At 42.3% G+C, this 22,413-nt stretch overlaps 1 protein-coding gene across 1 annotated transcript in view; it reads left to right on the top strand.

Moving 5' to 3' along the window:
• The window catches only part of LIPC (lipase C, hepatic type), a 76,085-nt gene extending 56,270 nt beyond the window's left edge, over positions 1-19,815 (top strand). The window contains exons 4-9 of the mRNA XM_065411908.1: positions 1,120-1,237; positions 5,340-5,573; positions 6,639-6,881; positions 12,990-13,110; positions 14,605-14,823; positions 18,969-19,815. Coding sequence (XP_065267980.1) covers positions 1,120-1,237; positions 5,340-5,573; positions 6,639-6,881; positions 12,990-13,110; positions 14,605-14,823; positions 18,969-19,092 — 1,059 coding nt within the window. The 3' untranslated portion in view covers positions 19,093-19,815. The remainder of the gene's footprint in view (positions 1-1,119; positions 1,238-5,339; positions 5,574-6,638; positions 6,882-12,989; positions 13,111-14,604; positions 14,824-18,968) is intronic.
• Positions 19,816-22,413: the final 2,598 nt, after the last annotated feature.

The following is a 22,413-nucleotide window of genomic DNA, read 5'->3' as shown; positions in this document are numbered from 1 at the left end:
GTTCATAAAGTAAACATTGCTAACAAAACTAATGAAACAACAACAAAAAGTACCCCTAGTCCATTTAGGAATGAGAATTTTCCTTTCCACCTTCCAGAAGTGTCTTTCTGCTGTGTATCCACCTACTTAGAGCCAGATGTGAACACCTGAAATGTCCACAGTGAAGGTATCAAATATTTCAGAGGTGTATATGTTTTAATTGAAAATACAAAAGAAAGCAAATCTTAGAGTTCTTAGTCCAGGAGTTTAGGAGGTATCATCTCTAGCTTGGCAACGTCTGTTAAGAAAAATATTCGTTTCAGATTTCCCACGTGTAATTTCTGTGAATCATCTTTTCCCCACAAGAATTTACTATTTTCCCTCTAAATACTTCTCTCTAGTGGAGATTGAGAAATGTAGCAGAATAATTTGGCGTCAGGTAAAGTCCACCCCGAAAGGTTTGGATATTTCTGTAAGAGACACAAATATCACATTTTTCTTTCCAACTCAGAAAATTCTTGTGCCTCAGAGTGTAAGTGAGAGAGCTAAGATATATGCAGTATTGAGTAGGAAGAGTGATGAGCCTAAGGCCATTCTACTTCAGTAGGCTTGTTTCAAATCAGATACCCAGTTGTACAAATTAGTCCAAGAAATGACATTGCTGTATCACTTTACATTTCTGATGAGAAGTGCTGTGATACTTTGCTTGCAATATGCGTCAGTGTCTCAGTATGAGGTGACAGGACACTACAGTATATGTAAAGGATTGTTTTACACTGTATTTAACACACATCCAGCAATTGAAAAGCAGAATATTGCTGACACAGATAATACAACACCTGCAACATTTCTAATGAAGATCAACAAACCCCTGCTATTTCTACCCAGGGCCTAGCTGAGCAGAGTATGTGAGCAACAGTGTCTAATTGTATGGCAGTTTCCTGAGGTATGTACATGTCCAGTAGAAATTAAATGAAGTTAAAATCAGCAAATGCCTTTCATGACCTAAGCACCTCATTCGATCATTGGCATCAAAATACAGATTGGCTTGTGTTGTAACCAATGGGAATTCGTAGACAGCAAGTACCAGTTTATTTTTCACTTTTTATGCACCTAAATCAAGCTACTGATGTCTTCCAGGAATCTGTTCAATTTTCCAGAAGCAATGTTCATCTAATTGGGTACAGCCTAGGAGCTCATGTTTCAGGGTTTGCTGGCAGTTATATTAGTGGCACAAACAAGATTGGAAGAATTACAGGTAAAAAAATATTTATTACTTTAATAGAACAGCCAGCTGGCTTCATTGCTCAAGTGTACTGATACTTAACAGCCTTATGTTACAGCTTACATTAGAACTATATTTTTTTTTAAATGAGCAATCTTATCTTCACTGATTGTGTTAGTATATAACAGATATTTGCACTGGATTTTCAAAGGTTTTCTTGTAATTAATTTATTTCAGCAGTCCTATGATGCAGTGTGCTAAATAAATTCATGTTGTGTACTGGTCTCCTTTTCTAATAAAATTATTACAAATTTTAACACACACACTGAGGTCCTGATTCTGAAAAAAATACTTAGACATGTAAGCAACTTTGTACACTTGAGATGTCCCAATGAACTCAATGGAACTATGCAAGTGTGAAAATTTAATCATATGTGGGGTCAAAAACTGAAAGATCTGCAGATATTGTTCTCTGTGGGCGTATTTTAGTAGTTATATAATTATTGCAGCTATTTATGTCTTTAAAGGAAGGCCCATTGTTTTGTATAATGTAGTGTTGAACAGAGGTAAGCCAGACACCCATCATTTGGAACTGGATCCCCAAAACAAATATGTTTAAATCCAGTGTTTTGTTCAGGCCCACTGCTATCAGGGAGCAAAAAGTAAAGTCTATAGCCTCAAACTCCATATATGTTACAGTTTGCAGGACATCCAATACAGGTCCTAAGGTGAATCCTAAGGCAAAACTCTTCTGATTATTAGGTCTTATGAGTAAGGCCTTGTGTAAATAAAGATTTCATGGAGGGCATGGAAATCATGAAAATGCCTCCAAACTGATCTCTTAAGTATTTGTCCTTGAAACTGACTACATTTACAGGTGAAATTCATTCAGTCCTTGAAATTGACTAACATTAGTTGTAAAATTCATTCCATCCTCAAAATTGATTAATTTCGGTTGTAAAATTCATTCCCTGCAAACTCTGTGAAATTCAATACTTTGCCATTTATGCTATAGTGAATTTTCTTTAAAAAAAAAAAAAAAAAAAAAAAGAGATTTACACAAGGTCCTACTTATGAGCCTTCTTACTTATTTGCCTTCTCCAACCTGATCAAAACCAAAGTCCACACAATATCTAGAGTCCAAACATAAACTCTTCCTGAGGTTTGCCTGTTTAACAAAGGAATAGGAGATAAGATAAAGTTCAACTCATGCCTTTGCCCCAGGCGAGACTGTTCTCAGGATTCCTACCTCAGACCTGCTCATTTTACACCCAATATTCTCTGTTCCTGAAGAACTGCTCCTACCTCTCTTATGCCAGGTGTCAAAATAAACCACTGCCTTCAGTAAGCCAGCAGAACCCACTGGATATTGCTGGGAAAGGGTTAACACCTGCTCACAGGGCAGGGTATCTCAGGCACTGCCAGCCTTCTACAGATCTGTACGAAGAATACCGCAGCGTCCAAATGTATTTTCTCAGTTCACCACATGATTGTTTTTCTTTGACAGAAGCTGTAATGAGTGGTGATATAAATGGAAGAGAAGCACATTTAGAGTCTGCCAAATGTTTGATATTTAAAGGCAAAGTGCACCCTTCTGAAAATATTTCTCTTAGCTGTAACCACTGTACTTTTTCTTGGCTGGCCAATGCCTGTGCAATGGCTCCCACAATAAAATATGCAATTGTTGTATTTTTAGAGCTGTGAAATAGTCCGTTTTGGACTAGTTCTGCCTTGACTGCTGGTTCATTCTCCTTCTAATGTACATTTTCTTGAAGTTACTGATTTTCTGGAGTGGAATGGTAATTAGAGCCTTGATCCTGCTTCCACTGAAGTCTCTGACAAAATTCCCATTGACTTTAGTGGTGCAAAAGCAGGCCTCATCAGAAAAGCCATACAGACTCCACTTGCAACAAAGAAGCAGAATTTAGCACTTAAGCTTCTATTTAGATTTCGGTTGGAAAAAGGCAAAATTTCTCATTGCAAAAAGTTTATGCTGTAATGGGAACTAGATTCAGTTTGGAAGCTTCTCCCACTGGTGTAGAAACTGGGCTGAAATTCTCCTAAGCACAGAATCTTAGGATATCCAAGACTTCTGTGTTCTGAATTGGAAGAATTGCAGTAACAATCTTTCTTGCAGTATTACTGTACACCATCTTCCAGTCTCAGCCCAAACCAAGGAAATGCAGAGGTCCACAAGCATCAACCAAAGGATTCCACTCAAGTATGGGTCAAGTTTTGGGCAAAGGTTCAGAATGCTTCTTATTTTATCCTAAGTAGTTTGGCCATCCCTAGCAGGAACCCTCACTTTTAAGGGTGAGCAAGTGAGAAAATGCTCACAGTGCCCTCTGTGTTCATCTTAATGGACTCAATCAAGGACCTTACAGTTGGACCACATGCTCCCTATTAACTTCCCACCTCAACCTTTATCTTTTTATCCACTCCTGACAATGTCCCAAATTAAGCTACTCATTTGTGGCCTCATCTTGTCACTGATCTGACCGACAACTGTTCTCCCTTCAGACTCCATTGTTCTCACCCCTAATATCTTCATCATTAACTACGAGTTTTAAAAGAAAATTATATTAAGGAACTTGTCTAGTTGTACTTGCGCTTTCAGATGTGGAACCTCTCTCTTTATGGTGACTTGAAGTCAATTCCCTTGTGACAAAATTATAGTCCTGGATTATATTTGACAAGGACCATATCATTAGAGTATCCCTAATACATGCTTAAAGTTAACATGAAAGTTAACTGTTACACTTGATTATGCTGACTAATGCCATTTTGGCCCTACTGTTATGTAATGTCATACCAATTATGAGTATAACTTGAATGAGTGTATGAGATTATTCACATATGTAGAGCATCATACCAAGTAAATGCACAATGACATTTTAAAAAAAATAGAAAGGAAATATTACACGAGGTCCACATCACCTGCAGCGTTTAGGTTATCAACGAAAATATTTGACTTTAATCTGGTCTGGGAATGAGGCAAACTGAGACAACTATAGTTTTAACTCCTAGTTCTGATCATAGATTCACTGATATATGCCTCCAGTTCTTGGGCCTGTTCATGCATGCAAAGCAGCTAATTTTACATGATACACACCTGTGTATACGAGCTGGTATCAAAGCCCTTAGTTCAGTTTATTCACATCATGTTTAGTACATTACGCCATTGAAACAAAAAATATATAAAAATACATTATTTCTAATTATAATTAGATATATTCTTCAGTAGCACTGAAATAAGCTTGCAACAATAATCTCCATTAACTGAACACTAAATAGAAAATATCTACAAAAATTGGCAACATAGTCATTATAGCCAACTTTACTTTTAATACACATGTGCCAATTCTGCTCCCATTAGACAAGGGGATTAGCAGGACTATCCAAGCAGTGTCTGGCCCAAAGTAGCCCTCTAGACACAGAAAAGCAGCTAAAAATGTACATGGGCCATTTAAAAAAAAAATCAGTTCTTTCAATAACCCTCAGAAAGTAAGATGATAGGCACCTTGGAAAAACATTTAATAAACTAAATCTAACAGTCCAAAACTGGACTATTTTTTCTGAAGAGGGATAATTATTAGCCTTGATATACAGTCATTTGATGGTGGAAAATCATTATGAATAAAAATAGCTAACCAGACAGAGAAGCCTTTCTATAAACAAACCAAACATTATGAAGTCTCAGGTCCCAAATGTAGGGTAAAAGTCAAGCTTAATGTGGAACACCTGTCTGCAATAGGGCCTCTGCCATGTGTGACCTCTGCAGGATTTAAAAACCAGAATTAAGTAAACACCACCCAAGCAGACATAGCAGCAGTGAACACGGCTTGTCTACAACAAACACATCTCTCTCTTCAGGCTAGTGTCCTTGTGTATGTAGAAATGACTGTTTGTTAGTGTCTATATTTGCTTTTAACCCTTTGGGTGTAGTTGTGTTCCCCATACTGGTGGCTTTTTTGTCCCTAGTCTTGTTTCTTAGTATAAAGAAGGCAAGCCATCACTAAAAGTCTAGGTGGTCATAGAGTGTGTTTTTCTCAGTTTTATTGTATTCATTTCATAACTTCTTTTGGTAAAACAAATCTACTGTACCTCTTAAACAGATTATTTGCATTTATTGTAGGCCTTGACCCCGCTGGTCCTTTGTTTGAAGGAATGTCACCAACAGACCGTTTATCTCCAGATGATGCAAACTTTGTAGATGCAATTCATACATTTACTCAACAGCACATGGGTCTCAGCGTAGGGATCAAGCAGCCAGTGGCGCATTTTGACTTTTATCCCAATGGAGGCACCTTTCAACCTGGCTGCCACATCATGCATGTGTATAATCACATTGCACAGTATGGAATCACTGGTAAGAAATGCTTTTTGTCATGTCAAGGAAGCATTGCAGTTTGACTGACAGCAGCTCTGAGAAACTTTAAATGTCCATATGCAATTAAATAGCCTAAAGGATCACCCAATATAAACAACATACTGTAAAAGGGAGCTTTTCTTAGCTAGAAAATGATTACCTGATTTGTAAGATGCTCTAAGCACCCACAGTTCGCCTTGACTTGAGTGAGAGCTATGGGCACTTAGCACCTCTGAAAATTAGGACACAAGCATCCTATCAACCATTTTGGAATGATTCCAAGGATACTTATTTTGGGTACCGAGGCAAGAGGAGAGTTTACCCTAATTAAGACAGACACATTTACAGTGCAATTAGTTATTTAAAATCAAATAAAATTCAGTGCTGTACTACTTACCTCCTCCGCCCCCCAACCCCCACCACCCTCATGACCCTCAGGTACTACCCTGCAAAGTGGACAAACTCGCTCTCGCTCTCTCTCTAGGACCTTATTGCCAATTAGACAAGTAACAATCTAAGTTTTATATATAGAAGCTCTGTCCTAGTGTAGTTCAATGTAAATGTACAGAGACGCCCCGAAGGAGTTTGTTACTGCTGCGATATACTGCCAGAAGATAAGGCACTCATGCAGAGTGACAATTAGAATGATTTGCTGAAACACCAGAATAGGGTAGAGTTTGCCCAGCATACTGCATTCCAAAACATTTTCAGCTGTTCTCACAATACCAAGAAATAAAGCTGTTAGATAGCCCATATCTGGCTTCAGCAGCTATGAATTAGGAAGTTCATGAGTGAGGATGTGTTTTTATAGTCTACCATGGTATATATTAACCACACAGAGAGGCAAATAAGTTCTAAAACTGTAATACTAAGGGAAAAGACTGTTACAAATTAGTTTCTACATGCGTCTCTGCAGGGATTGTCTAACTGATAGAATTTAATAGTAAATATGATGTGTTGAGAAGGATCAATAAGATTTACATGGCAGCTTACTACACTGCTTTGTAACTGGCATGGGAAGTGGGGACATCGGAATGTCAAGGGTTTTGCTATTATATTTTCCAGGGATCACTCAGACAGTGAAATGTGCACACGAGAGGTCGGTTCATCTGTTCATTGACTCTCTACTGCATGATGATAAGCAAAGCATGGCCTACTGGTGCAACGACATCCACACCTTTGACAAAGGAATGTGCCTCAGTTGTAGGAAGAACCGGTGCAACACCCTGGGCTACAACATCAGAAAGGAGAGGCTCCAGAGAAACAGACGGCTCTTTTTGAAAACACGAGCACATGCGCCTTTCAAAGGTCAGTAGGTACACTTGCTAAGGTGCCCAAGTAGAAAATGAAATGAGAGAATTAACTAGGTTTTTGGATCTTGTTAACTCATTTGCCTAAGTAATAAAATCAATAGGTAAAAATCAGTTTGTCCAGATAGTTGTGAATGCTAGTGGGCTTTTCCCCCCAGCCATTCCATCAAGAGCTCTCTTAATATTTTAATGAGAGAAGCAAGTTGCATGCTTATCACATAGTAACTGTGGATTCGTGGCTTCTAAGCTGCTCAGGTCCTGATCTGCAGAATTTTCTTTTAGCTAACTCAAACCGAACAATTGGTATAACATATGCAGGCTGCCAGCCAAGCCAAAAAAAACCCCATAATTGCTCAGGGAAACCTGTAAGACCTCCCATTCTGACTGTGGTACAAATTTTATCTGTAATTAGTCTATAGCAGACACACAAATGATTACTTTTCAAACAGAAGACAGAACAGAATAGTGTGGGTTTTTATAGAGTGGAATTGTAGAACTAAAATGAAGCTACTGGAATTCTAGTGTTATCTTCATTAAATCACTTTGTCAGGAGCACAGTATAACAGCTCACTATTTGAATTTGGAGAGAAAACATACAGAATTACACCAATTACTATTGGGAGGGGTGGAAATAGGTCTGATAGAGAATTATGGAATAGAGGCCTGTCTGCACTATAAAAATTGTCAAGGGACCTGGTTACATACTAACTACAACATGGGTTCTCAGCTTTGGGATTGAGATCTCCAAGGAGGATGGGAACAGGTGTCAGGGGTTCAAAGCCACCATAACCTTTCCATATTGCTATCAATAAGGGAAGTCCTGGAATGGAAGAAGTTAAGACCCACTGAGTTACAACACAGTGAACACACAATCATATCTTGTAGTGTAAGCTGGGCCCCATGTTCCCAACTTTTAGCATTGTTTGGATAGTCCAAGTCATTAGCATGATTCGGAAACACAGTAAGATCCCATCTACACGGCAAGACAGAATCGGGTTTAACCACATCCCAGGGCTATTGTACTGTAACCATGTCCACTGACAATTGCTTTTGTAGTGTAGACGGGGATTGGGTGGGAGTTTGAAATAGTAAAGTAACTAACACACCCCTTTTCATCACTCCCAAGGTCTTTGGTGGCATCCGCTTACCTCTGGAAATCAGGACTGAGTCCTCCAGCCCAGGTCATTTCCTACAAATACATCTTACAGTAGTTAAGATGACTTAACTACAGGTGGCAGACACACACCATCCCATTCATGACCCCCACAGCTGTGTGGGGGTGACAGCGCATTAGATAGTATGGGGCAGCTAGAGTAAGAGAGGGGAGGGGAAGGAAAGGCAGAGGCTGGCAGCTTGGGGAGAATGTAGGAGGAGGAACCAGAAGCAGGCTCCTCCCCTTTCCCCCCCACTCAACAGCTCCTCCCTGTAGCGGAGCAGTTACCCCTCTCCTAGAAAAAAGGCTAGGCTGATTGGGGAAGCAGCCACAGCTGGGGCCACGCCCCAGTCAGGCCACACCTGGCCCTGTTATAAGGGCTCAGGGAGGAGCTGGGTCCGTCTCTCTCTCTAGTTGTGAAGAGAGACGGACCTAGCTACTGGGGAGAAAAGGATACCTGGAGTGGAGCAGTGCTGGGGAGCTCCCCAGACTGAGGCCTTGGTAAAGGCCTATGCAGGTACTGGGGCTGGGAGGTGCTGCCTGGGAATGGGCAGAGGCAGCTGGTCCGACCCTCTTGCTGATGATAAGTGGCCATGACAGGCTGCAGTTTGCCCCAGTGAGTGGGGGCTAGATGATAACTGGTAGTAGCCACTGAGGCCAGGTGGGTGGGAGGTTTGGGGGTTCCCCTGGGAGGGGAGACAGCGCATGGTGGGGTACTGCTGGGGCAGAACCCTGAGGTAAAGGGCACCTAGGTCTGGGAGGGACACGGGGGGGGCTAGCAACAGGCGAGACACCGGCCACCAGGAGGCGCTCCAAGTGCTGGAGAGCTAATTCCCAAGACAACCAGCAGGAGGCACCATGCCTGTGAGTCTTGCTTTGCTACACTCCCCTTTCTCCTGCTGCTGCTGCCACCAAGCTCACAGGAACTAAAAAGGCGAGACTGTCCTCAGGGCTGTTGCCTGCATCACAGAGTATCCAGCAGCTTGGGAATTGCAGGGAAAAGCCTGTACTGCAGGAGATTCTGCTCTGACGCCACAGATGCAATGTATGCCAACGTCAGTCTGGCCAATACTGTCTCACATATTGTTAGAGAGTGAGAATTGTCTGAAGGAGACAATGTGTTCAGTCCTCCTCCCTCCTTTCAGAAATAAGCTATTTATTACCACTTTGGATGCTAAGAGGTTGCCACAGGGAAAGGAGACACCCACATGGTTTGCACATCCCTAGAACAAGCTCTGCTTATGTACAGAACTATTGAATTTTGCTGCTTATACTTTGAGCACTGGGGACATCAGACTGCAACGTGTAATTCAATGTAATCCTTTCACACATTTTTTGGGTTCTTTTGAAAGATTTTTGGAAACCCTTCCTCTAATCCTCGTTTAAAATGCATGGCATTTATTCCAAATGGGGAGGCTACATGCACAGCTCTGTCTCAGCAACTCAGATTGGACTGGATTTAATCCATATGAAAACAGAAAAAAGTTGATTTTCTGAATTTCCTATTTTATTTTTAATTATGATGTGGAAAGCTAATTGTCATGGAGCACATCACTTACCTCTGGACAGGTGCCTCCTCCTGGTCATTCTGGGGATTAGCTCGAGGCCAACACCCCATCCATGGTCTGCACCCCATCACTCCTTCTCCGCAGTCCACCTGCAACCCCTCTGTGTCAGGAGCCACTGCATCCTCTTCATGGCTCAGTTCTCTAGCCATGTGACTATCCGTGTTTCCCCCCTTCCAGGGGAGTTTAGTTCATAGTTCAGCCACTTCCCCAGTGGTGACTGGAGTCAATTGTCCTGCTACTTCCCCCAGTGGTGAGTGGGTGGGACCCAGGCCTGCTCACTACTATGGGTCCCAGCCCAGGGACCCTCTGAATTGCATTCACTTACTGCAGTCCTTTGCCTCTACTATTGCTACATTTCCCTAGGCCACTTCCTTGTAGCCACAACACCCTCCTCCGTCTCAGCAGCCCATCTGGAGCTCCTTCTCTTCTCCCCAGGTTCCTGCCAGCATTGCTTTGTCCAAGATGCTACAGGATTGCAGCTTACTCCAGACACAGTGCTCCCTCCTCAAGCACTGAGGCTCTTTTTATATGGGCCTGCTGGGCCTTCAATGGCCACTCCTCATAGCCCCTCTCCTATTGGCTGCTTTTTGCCACAGCCTCTCTAGGGCTCTATTAACCCCTTACTGGCCAGTGTGGGGCAGATGCCCCATCACACTGCTCAAAATATATTTTGACATTTTAGGAGCCCCTAAGCAGTCACTCTTCACTTGTTCTTCAAAGCAAAAATTTATTTTGGGTCAGCATGGTAAGATCACCTTCAGGATCCATGATTAAACACTGCTTTTATAGTAAGGAATCTACTGACAAATGTGCCTTGGCAAAAGAAAAGATCATTGGTATTGTTTTCTTACTGGCATCTGGAACTCTTTTCTTACCATGAGCCTTAACTCTGTTGTTCCCATTGACTTGAATTTCACTTTTAAAGACATTTCAGTTCCTGGAACTATTCCTGATGTAAAAAGAAAAAGCCATTCTCACAGACCTTTGGGATATCAAAAGGTCAATGCCTTAACAAGACTTTTCTTTCATAGTAGCTGCAAAACAGTCTAACAACTGTGTAAGAATCTGTATCAAGTGATCTTGAAACACTTTCCCAAGAATGCTGTAAAGATCATGTGAAAAATTCAGACAGAAAATAATTAAGAAGCTCAATGTTATACTTCCTCATAATCTTAGTTTCTTTATGAAACTGGACATTCTATTCTTCAAGTTAATGACAGTATGTCCTGGAGTGAAAGCTGACCTGGTTTCATTAAAAAAATAGCAGTTGTAAGAAAACACATTTATAATAGCGCCTTTCATCCTGAAAGATCAACGTGTTATACAGACTGCATGTATGTATGTAGAGGGGTCACTCACCTACCACTGAACTGCAGCCATTCTGTGAGAGTGATGCTACACATCAGTTTTAAGGAGGGGGAGTGAATACCTTTCCACACTAACTATCAGGCAGTATTGGGTAATAGTATGTAATTACCTGATCTGTAATTTAACCAGGAGAGCAGGATAAACACCTGTAACTCTTGCTAAATGTGCCCTGGAGGCGTGAATGCCCAAAATTAGGCTACGTCTACACTACGGGGGGGGGGGGGGATTGATTTCAGATACGCAGATTCAGCTACGGGAATAGCGTAGCTGAATTCGACGTATCTGATCCGACTTATCCCGCTGTGAGGACGGCGGCAAATTGACCGCTGCGGCTCCCCCGTCGACGGTGCTTACTCCTACCTGGGCTGGTGGAGTATGCGCATCGATTCAGGGATCGATTATCGTGTCCCGACGAGACGCAATAAATCGATCCCTGAGAGATCGATTTCTACCCGCCGATCTGGGCGGGTAGTGAAGACAAGCCCTTAGCCAGGACATCTGTTACAGGTCTTATCCAGCAGATGGCTAGGAAAAAAAAAAACCTTCATCCAGTGGGGACAGTGAAAAGGTTTTTGCCTTTAGCTTCTGCAGAAATATATTAGTATTTAATAACATGAACTTCCTTCCCAAGTCTCCAAGATCAGTGCAGGCCCAGCTTTAATTTCACATGGTTATGAGCATAGCATTTGTAAGAGGTGCAGTCTGATCAGTGTAGTCTGATATACAGTGTCAGTAGGTTAAAACCTATTTAAAAATGATAGATTTGGTATTTAGTGGATGGATGGGTTTGAATACTTAGCCAAACCAACCAAGGGACCCATTCTATGCACCTCTCCAGCCTCAAGGTGCTGCTCCAAGCAGCATAAAGGGGCCACATAGAAAGGGCGAAGTGCCAAGGAAAATTCCCCCAGACGCACAAGATCCGTATAAGACTGACATAAGCAGACCTATACTATCCCCTTCCAAGCCCCAGCCTGGAGGGGCGGGCCTGGTGAAGGAAGGAGTGTTTGCCCATAGGGCTCAGTGTTATGGGGGATACCAACAACTCATGAGTGTTATGTTTCTTAATTTAAAGCCATTTAATGTATTGGGGGCAGACGGAGAGTCATCTTGCTCAGAAATCCTCTGATAGATGGTACTATATGAATGGTTTAATCAGCTGATAATGGCTTTTCCACAGTAAATGAAACTACTTCTGTTACCATTACTTCTGACAGGCTGACCGGGCAGAGGATAGACAAAGTTGGGCATTCAAAGCTGTATGGCACAATTTGCACACAGTCAGACAATGATTTTCTGCAATTTGTTACATGTGAAAACTACATATGACACATACGCTGATATCTCAGCCACTCTTCTCCACAAATGCGTCACTTTTTCAGTTCAAAGACTTTCCCAAACCCTCTTCTTCTAGAACCCATCAAACTTCAAAGCAGTAATGACATGTTTCTTATTGCAATGTGTTGAACAAAGTCATATTGTGAACAGATGCATGTTAAGCACAATGTATCATTATGCCATCAAGAACAGTCATCTGTTTTGCTGGGAGATGTTCCAGCTCCAACAGTGAGCAAGGCTGACATCCAGAAGAGAGTTCTCAATCCACGTGACTACTCCACTGCCCTTCCCAGTCCACAAAAGGATTTCTATCTATACACCTGTACAGAATCCAGGGAAGTCAGACCAGGAACTGCCTGCTTACTCTGTGTGACACACACCAGAAATTCTCAGAATTAAATCTTATGAAATCTGAAAGATTTCCCACAGAAAACTCCCGCCCACCCATTTCCCCTACACCACTCCCTATAAAGAGAGCAGCGGGGACCCAAAAACCTGTTGGCTAATGCTGTTTGGCAATGATTAACAACTGCTGACTTTTTAATGGTGACCAATGCATTTAATAAAATAAATGGGAAATGATTTTCAAGTGTCTGCTCTGAACTGCAAATTTCTGCTATCACATGAGTATGCTGCCTGTATGACCATGACTCACCTTGCAATTTCTTCTCCTGTGCAGTTTACCATTATCAATTCAAGATACACTTCATCAATGAAATTCAAGAGAAGCAGGTAGAACCAACTTTTACTGTCTCTCTGACAGGCACTAAAGAAGATGCTGAAAATCTCCCCATCACGCTGTGAGTACTAGACACAAAGTCCCTAGTTTATTGTGGTGAAAAACGATGCTACATTTTCTAATACAGGCTCACTTGAATAATAAATATGCATCATTTGTTCTGAATTGCCTGGTTTAGTACAGTCTTCAATAGATGAACTGGAAATCATGGGGGGCGGGGGTGAGGACTTTTACAATGTTCATGCAAGTCTTGGTATGAAAAGTCACTATAAAATGAACTAGTCAATCTTAGAAGTTTTCTTGAACGTTGAGTACAGCATCCTGTCCAGTCAAGTTCAGTCCATCCCAATGTGAGCAGTTGTAGAATGCTGGATCTATTTTGTGCAGTTAAAAGGCAATCTAACTAAAATGGGGAGGTTCACCAGTATGGGTGGCTGTTGTCATGAGTCTAGACACCACACAGTATCTCTGTATGTTATCATCTTATGCATGCAGGAAGGAGAAGAGAATAGAGATAAGAGAAGAATATATCCCAAAAGGTTCCTCTCTCACCAGGCCCTTAGCCTGCTAACCACAGAGATAGAGCATTTGTGCATGGAGAGAAGTGAAAGACACATCGCTAGCACACCCCACTTCCATTGCTATATGTCATTTAGACTTGACCATTACAGCGAATCTGAATTGATGTAAAAGCAAATGGGAACTTGGGAGGTCCTTCCTGGAGAAATACTGAAACATCTGGTGTCGTTCCCCTCAGTTTAGACTAGTTTAGGGACATTTCTAGAGGGATTTTCTGCAAAATCTGGGTGCTCTGTTTTTCCACCGAGAGGGAGAGGGAGTTGGGTGCTGCTGGTAGGACAGACCTTCTTGTAGTGAAGAAGAGGCACAGAGGGACTCTGTTTTGGGAAATCTTTTCTCCTCCTGTCAGGAGTTACTGCTGCTCCACAAATAGTCCAGGCTCCTCCCATTTCTGTCGGCTCTGTTTGACAAATCCTCACACTTAACCATCCCTGGAGGAGCAGAAGCCCTGGAGGAGCTGTGATTTCCCCAGACCAGGGAGAAGGGAAACTCCTTCTGATTTTAGCAATGGAGGGGAACTGCCCCCACCCACTTTGATCCCTACCTATATGGACAGTAATAACAAAAATTAAGTCCGTCAAGTAAGGTCTTTGAGGCAGGGACTCTCTTTTTGTTCTGTGCTTGTACAGTGCCTAGCACACTGGAGTCCTGGTCCGTGACTGGGACTCTTAGGAACTACTGCAATACAAAGAATATCGGTAGCTCAGTGGCTAATGTACTGACCAGTTTGTAAGTGGGAAGAGTACAACTTTATTTTAATAGTAAATGCACCACTGCTGTAGAATCTTGCAAGATTGTTTACAGTTAAAACGTGCAGGAAGAAAAATACATTTTCTTCAAGTGTTGTTTAGATATTAGTGTCATCTGCTCTACCTCTTCACATGGAAACCATAGATAGACCTATAATACAGAAACTCTCATTCACACAAAGCACATTTCAGTGTCCAGATCACTTTTGGTGGTTTTGCTTTTACAGCGTTGAAGGCATTACAGGAAATAAAACCTATTCCTTTCTCATCACTCTGGACATCGACATTGGTGAGCTAATGATGATCAAATTCAAATGGGAAGGAACTGCAGTTTGGGAAAATATCTGGGACACAGTTCAAACTATCATCCCCTGGACAAAGGGCAACCGTCGACCAGGACTTATTGTAAAGACAATAAGAGTCAAAGCAGGAGAAACACAGCAAAAGTAGGTGTTATAGAAATCACTTTTTGGAGTAATTAAGGAGCAGTGTGGGCACAGACCTTAAATTATCAGAGATAAAATAACTAAGACTACAACTTTTGAGATGCGCAAAGAAAATAAACCTCTTTACTCCAATTCACTTAACACCACCCACTGTGCCTGTCCATCCCACTTGTCTGTCTCCCATATGAGTTTAAAATACATCAGTGGGTGGGATAGGGAGACATAAGAGAACTTACAAAGTGAGCACAAACTGCTTTGTAGCAATGGAAGGAGGGGGGAGTGGGCTTGGTTTTCACCCGCTATGTATAGCGGAAGCAGTCTTTGGTCTGCTCATATTTTGTGTATGTCGAGTACAAGGAGAGTGACATGGCTGTATCATAAATCCAGTTGTGATTCAAAATAGAGCTGAATTCAAGGATTAAAGTGCACCTTTAGATATACCCAGGCCTGAAAAAAATCACAGGATATTTGTAGGCCTGAAACTGAACGTTTTAGATAATTGATTGCTACATGTGGACTCCTGTTCGCTGACAGCAGCCTCTTTACCAGCTGAACTCTTTGGAAGCAACAAGCTTTGAGCACTATGGGTATGTCTTCATTGCAGAGTTAACTGGGGCAATCGCCTGTGTTAGCCTAGCCCAGGAGTGGGCAACCACTCTGCAAAACCCTACCTGAGTCACTCAGTCTTCCCTGGTGCTGCACGCACCCGTGGGAGTCAGTAGGACTTCTGGGGGCATTTCCCATGGTGCTTTACGCTGCAGTAATCTGAGCTGCTCTATGATTGTTTCCCAATGAACACGGGAAATAGGGAGAACTTGTCTGGCCTTCTGGGCACATGGAGGAATTGTGGGAAGACCTTTGAGACCTATCAGCACTTGAGTGGTTTCATCTGCAGGCTTATTACAAAGTAGGGGGCCACTAGCTCAAGTGAAAGTGGCGCTTGAGTCCTAGCATATTTCCCCAGCTTGGTCAGCTAGCCCTGGTTTTAAGCACCACAAACTCTGGTGAGAGCTTTTTACGTGAGAGAGGGTTAGGGACAACACCAAAGTTAACTCTGCAGTGAAGATTTTCCCTAATACAATTGATGACCAAAGGAAGCCTGCTTTTCTTTTTTTTTTTTTTATGCAGAATGCACCTGTCAGAGTCCCTAGGGACCACACAATATTTTTGAAAAAGCACACATTGTTAACAGTAACTTTATAAAGACAACCCCATCACCTGCCCCAACAATAACTCCCTCTAGGGAAAAGCCAGGGTGCTTTATATCATGCTCAGAACTGCAACATAGGAGGAAGCAGATTTCAGAACTATGCAGTCTCCTGTCTGATTATTCATTACATTAATTTAACACAAGAAGTCTGTTTTCTGATAGACTTGGTAGATTTTTCTCACATTAGTTTCTTTTGCTCTGGTCCAGTCTTGGACAGATGAGCTACTACTACTCTGTGTGCAGTATCAAAACTTGTGTGGAGGCCCCTGCCCGGTTGGATAGTGTGTTAGTGAAAAGTGGAATTTCCATGGTGGGTTAAGCATACACATACAGAGATACTGGAGAGGAAAAGCACCATACATAACAACATTGATCACTGCCAGTGTTTGGCAGTCACTCCTGCACTCTATGCTGTCATTTTTCTGGTGCTGTAGATGAAGTGATTGTCAGACAAACTGTAAAATCATTGCACTTTGTTTGCTAGGAGCTAGATTTTTCGTGAGTAAAAACTTCCAAATGCAAGGTGAGGTTTCATGGTTTTCAAGAGCTATTACAGGGGTCGGCAATCTTTCAGAAGTGGTGTGCCGAGTCTTCATTTATTCACTCTAATTTAAGGTTTCGCGTGCCAGTAATACATTTTAACGTTTTTAGAAGGTCTCTTACTATAAGTCTAATATATAACTAAACTATTGTTGTAAAGTAAAAAAGGTTTTTAAAATGTTTAAGAAGCTTCTTTTAAAATTAAATAAAAATGCAGAGCCCCCCGGACCAGTGGCCAGGACCGGGCAGTGTGAGTGCCACTGAAAATCCGCTAGCGTGCTGCCTTTGGCATGCGTGCCATAGGTTGCCTACCCCTGAGCTATTACATCATCCCCCATAGACAAACCACTACAGTACTGGTAAAATCAGTGCTTACATTTGTGAAATAGTTTGTCTTTAAAACAAAGGAAAATTTCAGCCAGAAGACTGCATAGTAATGTTTTTAATGACTGCCACTGCTTTAACCCCTTGAGAACTAGCCATTTTAATTAAGGTTAAATGGGAACAAATTGTCCTACTTTGCAAAAGGCTTCAATCCTGAAGGGACAATTATATTGGTCTTGCTCCATAGAGGTCAGGAAAGACCTCATCACCAATGATATCTATTGCAGATTATTGAGGGTACCCCTACTATCTGCAGAGCCATAGTTTCCTGGTGCTGATTTGAAAGAGGGATTAGATGAGTGATTTACAGAAATTTACATAGTGCTTCAAACCTAAAGGGAAAAAAATTATACATTTACTTGACCAATATCTTTGCTTCTTTTGCTCTTACTCAAAGCATTTGTTTTATAAATATTTTCCTCCTCACAGAACAGCATCTCTGACTTGATCCTGCCATAGAGTATTAATCATGAGTTTGACATCTCATATTGGTATGAGTATGATAATGGACCTAATACAGTATTGACTTAGCTAAGTTAGCTGCAGGATCAATTGAAGAGTAAGATGCATTGTGCATGACAGAGACATGGTTCAACCGGAGTTTTGATAGTTTAAGAAAATGTATACAAAATGTGAAAGTAATATGTGTCTGCTCCATTTGAAATTTTCCTAAAGAAGAAGGTTCCTCCCTGATACTGTTGTGTGTGCCAATAATGTGTTGTAAGAGGACTCTCAAAATCGTTCAAAAGAATTACACTACTGGTGTGCTGTCTAGGGATTCCCACTGGAGTAGATAAGGCTGGGGGGGGGGGGTTGGCACCACAAAACTTTGTAGGTGTTTTAGATACCCAACGACCTTTGGCATTATTTTCTGTAAGTGGAACCGGATTTTGGTGTTGAGGATGTTGTAATAGGGGCTGATGAGGTGCTATTCTCTTTCTATGAAATCTAGAACTTCATGGGAACTGAAATAGTGCTTTGGGGTGAGTGAAAGCTTACTAGGTATTTCTAAAAGGAAGCACAAGGAATACTTAAGAGGAAATCTTTGAAAAAAATGTGGGGGTATATTTAAATCATTTACTAAAACTCCCTTGGAGAGACCAAACTGCATGAATTTAATCATTAGCATATTGGGAATTTTAGATTTTAAAATACTAGAAAAAACAAACCATATGTTTTGATAAGTCTTCCACTTTCCCAGGCACTTGAACAAACTGACTATATTTTCATATCCACATTTTTCCCATTTTAATCATTTGAAACATTTGTTTGGAATGGTTTTATGTGCTAGATTTTCCCTTTGGGTGGAAGAGTGGGACACGTGTCAATGAATAATTTTTCAATAATGCTTCTTAAAGAGCGGAGCAGGGATGTTCAAGGATGGGCTAAGCTTTCATCTGCCTTTGAGATCTCATCCTCACAGCCTCAAAATGTTATTAGGGCTGCATTTATACAAAGATATTTTCACTAAAATGTCCATCTATTGCTATTAATGTTTCAGCATCACACGTGGTAGCAAGAGTAGGAGAACACTAGTGTAGGGTCCAGGCAGCTGCTGCTGTTTTAAGCACCATATTATCTAACTATCAGAACAATCTACATGACCTGGTTTATGCCCCTAGTGGCCATCAGCACCTTGCCCTTACTAGCATGCCACCATTGTGGCATTGAGAGCTAAACTGATGGTAACGGCCGTGGAGAATTCTATCAACAATTTCCTCATGAAGACAAGACTCACGAGAACTAGCATAAAGTTTGGAAGATCAGAAAGAACATACAGAAGCAGTAAACTAAATACATAGGAATCACCTATGCCTCACCTATTCCCCCTTACCCTGCTCTAAATACCTTGTTGCCAGATGCACACTCATCTAATTGTTTTCATTTGCTTTTAATTATATCTTATTAAAAAAAGCAGAAAAAGGAATTGAAGCCAACAATACTATGGGGAACAGAACATTTACACAAAGTGTCCAGAAAAGGTAACTTATACTTTGTGTTTTCTATTTAGAATGACGTTTTGTTCTCAAAGTGTTGACAACGTGCACCTGCATCCAGCCCAAGAGAAAACGTTTGTGAGATGTCCAAACAGCTCTCGGAGACCAAAGAGAAAATTCAGATTAGCAAGAACATGAACAGAGCTGCCCGTCAAGCATTAGTAAAATCCCACACACCTACGACAATAGTTCAAATGTTTTAAATATATCAAGTTTAACAAAAAACAATGTACACGGACATTTCCAGAGGGAACAAGACAAAAATCAAAATTTAATTTTATTTTTGGGATATAACAGTATACTTAAATATGCATTTTGTTTGTCCTTAAAGCTGTTCCCAAACAGATCAGCTTGCAATTTCTTAGCCAATATCATGTGTTTATACCTAAATTGCTTTGAAATGTGGAAAGATAAAACCTGCTCAGTGGAAATGCAAACATGATTACTTCAAAAGACTCTTGCTAAAAGCTGACGTTGAACGCAGGGCAGATTTCATGTTGCTGACTCTTTAAAAAACAATTTGCTTTCCAACTAGACAACTTGGAATAACAATTTGCATACTGCAAGGTAGAAAACAATTTTACTAGCCACAAAACAAGTAGTTCACAGGCTCCATGGGTCAAACCTGAAGCAGCTAAAGCATAGTTGAATTACTTACTAATGAACTTGGTGTGTTAATCACTTACTGCAAAAATATTCTTATTGAAGAGAGAGAATTCTCACACCGATAGAAAACTTTTATGAGCTTTTAACTGAATAACCTGCTAACATTCATGAGCTAAGGAGCTATGAAGGTGACAGGCTCATCCTTCTTGTCTGATACCCAATAAAACTTACAGCGTTATGAGCCAAATAATTGTACCTTTAATAACATGTTTCATTAAAGTTTATTCTATTGGAAAATGCTTTGCTGTTCAATGTAGTGACAGAAATATTTTAAACTAATTTGCTTTAAAGAAATGCTTAGTGTACTAAAGCACATTCCAGCTGATAGTCCTATTTGCAGTCATGTTCAGTGAACTTCTGCACCTAAATCCTTTTCACCATGCTAGTGTAAACTCTAAAGTTATGTTTTCGACTTAAAATTTTCACAGTAGACTAACATGATTTACAAATGAAAATTGTAAAACTTCAGCCATCTTCATTACATTCAGAGAATTATGAAACGTCAAGATTATGCATTTCCGTTATTTTCTGTAGCAATAGAAAATATGGAAAAAAGAAACAGATTTCCTTATAATTTTTATTTTCAGTTTATGATTGCATGTGGTAATCAGAAAAATAGTGTTTTGACACTACATTGGTCATTTGGTTATGCCAGAAATTAAGATTTATCATTACAAGTTTGTTTTTACGACTGTGATGTTTAATTTTTCTTAAAGTCTTTAAGGAATCTGAAATGTTTTTCTCAAATACTGAAAAATGTTTATGGCTGCTGGTGGTCACGAGGCCTGAAACAAGCCATATTGTCACACCAAAAACAGAGAAATGTTAATAAAAATGCACAGAAATTACAAGTCAGGATGAAGGTGAGGATATTGAAAGATGTGGAAAATCAACAATTTAGGCAGATTATCAATCTTTAAATTAGTGAGCAATTACTAAAGGCAGGTCTACACTACAAAATTAAGACTACCTAAATTACATTGATATTCAGCTGCCTCAATAATTAAATCACTTTTGCATGTCCACACTACACACTTTGGGTCAGCAGTGCATGACCTCACTACCAGTGCTTGCATCAAGGCAGAGAGCAATGCACCATGGGTAGCTATCCCACTGTGCAACTTGCCACCACCTACCGCAGGGTATTTTGGGAAGGGATTGCAATGCCTCATTGGGGCAAACGAGTTGTGCATGGGTGACTGGGAACATGCTTTCAATGTCTCATGATCAGGGCCGGCTCTGGCTTTTTTGCCGCCACAGGCAAAAAATCCTCCCGCCGCCGCCCCTGCGGCAGGGGAGGGCGGCAAGCCCCGCCGGGGAGAGTGGAGCCCCGGCAGCCAGAGCGCCGGGGGGAGGGCGGCGAGCCCGGCCGGGGCTCCGCTCTCCCCAGCGGCCAGAGCACCGGGGGAGGGCTGCGAGCCCAGCCGGGGCTCTGTTCTCCCCGGCGGCCAGAGGCAGCACCGGGGGGAGGGCGGAGAGCCCCGCCGGGGCTCCGCTCTCCGCGGCGGCCAGAGGCTGCGCCGGGGGGAGGGCGGAGAGCCCCGCCGGGGCTCCGCTCTCTGCGGCGGCCAGAGGCTGCGCCGGGGGGAGGGCGGAGATCCCCGCCGGGGATCCGCTCTCCCCGGCGGCCAGAGCGCCGGGGGGAGGGCTGCGAGCCCGGCCGGGGCTCCGCTCTCCCCAGCGGCCAGAGGCAGCGCCGGGGGGAGGGCTGCGAGCCACGCCAGGGCTCCGGTCTCCGCGGCGGCCAGAGGCAGCGCCGGGGGGGAGGGCGGCGAGCCCAGTCGCGGCCCCGCTCTCGGGCCGGAGCGCCGCGCCGACCCCCTCCAGGTGCCGCCCCAAGCACCAGCTTGGTGGGCTGGTGCCTGGAGCCGGCCCTGCTCATGATGCAGTTTTCTCTATCCCGTAATTTTATATGCCTCCTATAATGTTTCGCACCTCTTTTCAAAAGCCCCACAAACATGCGCGTCTGCCATCACTGTGTAAAGCATGGATCCTGCACACCTCTCCACTGTTGTGATGAGTGTTGCGTGCACAATGCACCTGATCATGCAGTATTTGAAGAGCTGCCAGAGGAGCCACAGGGAACATGATGATTCCTTGGAGGCTAATTTGCTGTGGGACATAGAAACAATTCAAGGTTGTTGTTGGCATTCACGGAGCAGCTGCAGATGGTGCAGCAACACCAAAATGAGACCTGCTCTGACAGTGGAGAAATGAGTGGCTATCGCTGTGTGGAAGCTTGCAACATCAGATTGATTCCCCACAGATGGGTAGCAATTTGGAATTGGGAAATCCACCATGGGGGTTGCCGTGATGCAAGCGTGCAGGACCATCAATTGCATCCTGCTACGAAGGATTGTGACTGGGCAACATGCAGGACATAGTGGATGGTTTTGAAGCAATGGGGTTGAACTGCGTTGGGGTGCTAGATGCTGTGCATAGCCCGATTTTGGCACTAGATCACCTTGCCCCAGAGTACATCAACAGAAAGGGCTACTTTTCTCTGGTATTGCAAGTGCTGGTGGATTACAGGGGATGCTTTATCGACATTAATGTGGGGTGGTCAAGGATGGTGCATGATGCACGCAGCTTTAAGAACACAGGACTATTCAGAAAGCTGTAAGCAGGGACTTTTTTTTTTTTTCCAGACCAGAGGATTATCATTAGGGATGTTGAAATGCTTTATAAATACAGGGGAAAGAACCTTTGAAAGGGAAAGAACAGTCATTTTCATTTCACAAACACATACACCAACTGTCTCTCTCACAGGGCAGTGCATAGGTGCTCACTTCC

Source organism: Emys orbicularis, chromosome 10 (genome assembly GCF_028017835.1).
Source record: "Emys orbicularis isolate rEmyOrb1 chromosome 10, rEmyOrb1.hap1, whole genome shotgun sequence".
Lineage (NCBI taxonomy): Eukaryota > Metazoa > Chordata > Testudines > Emydidae > Emys > Emys orbicularis.
The sequence above is the reverse complement of the archived record's forward strand: the minus strand, read 5'-3'. Positions and strand labels throughout refer to the sequence as shown.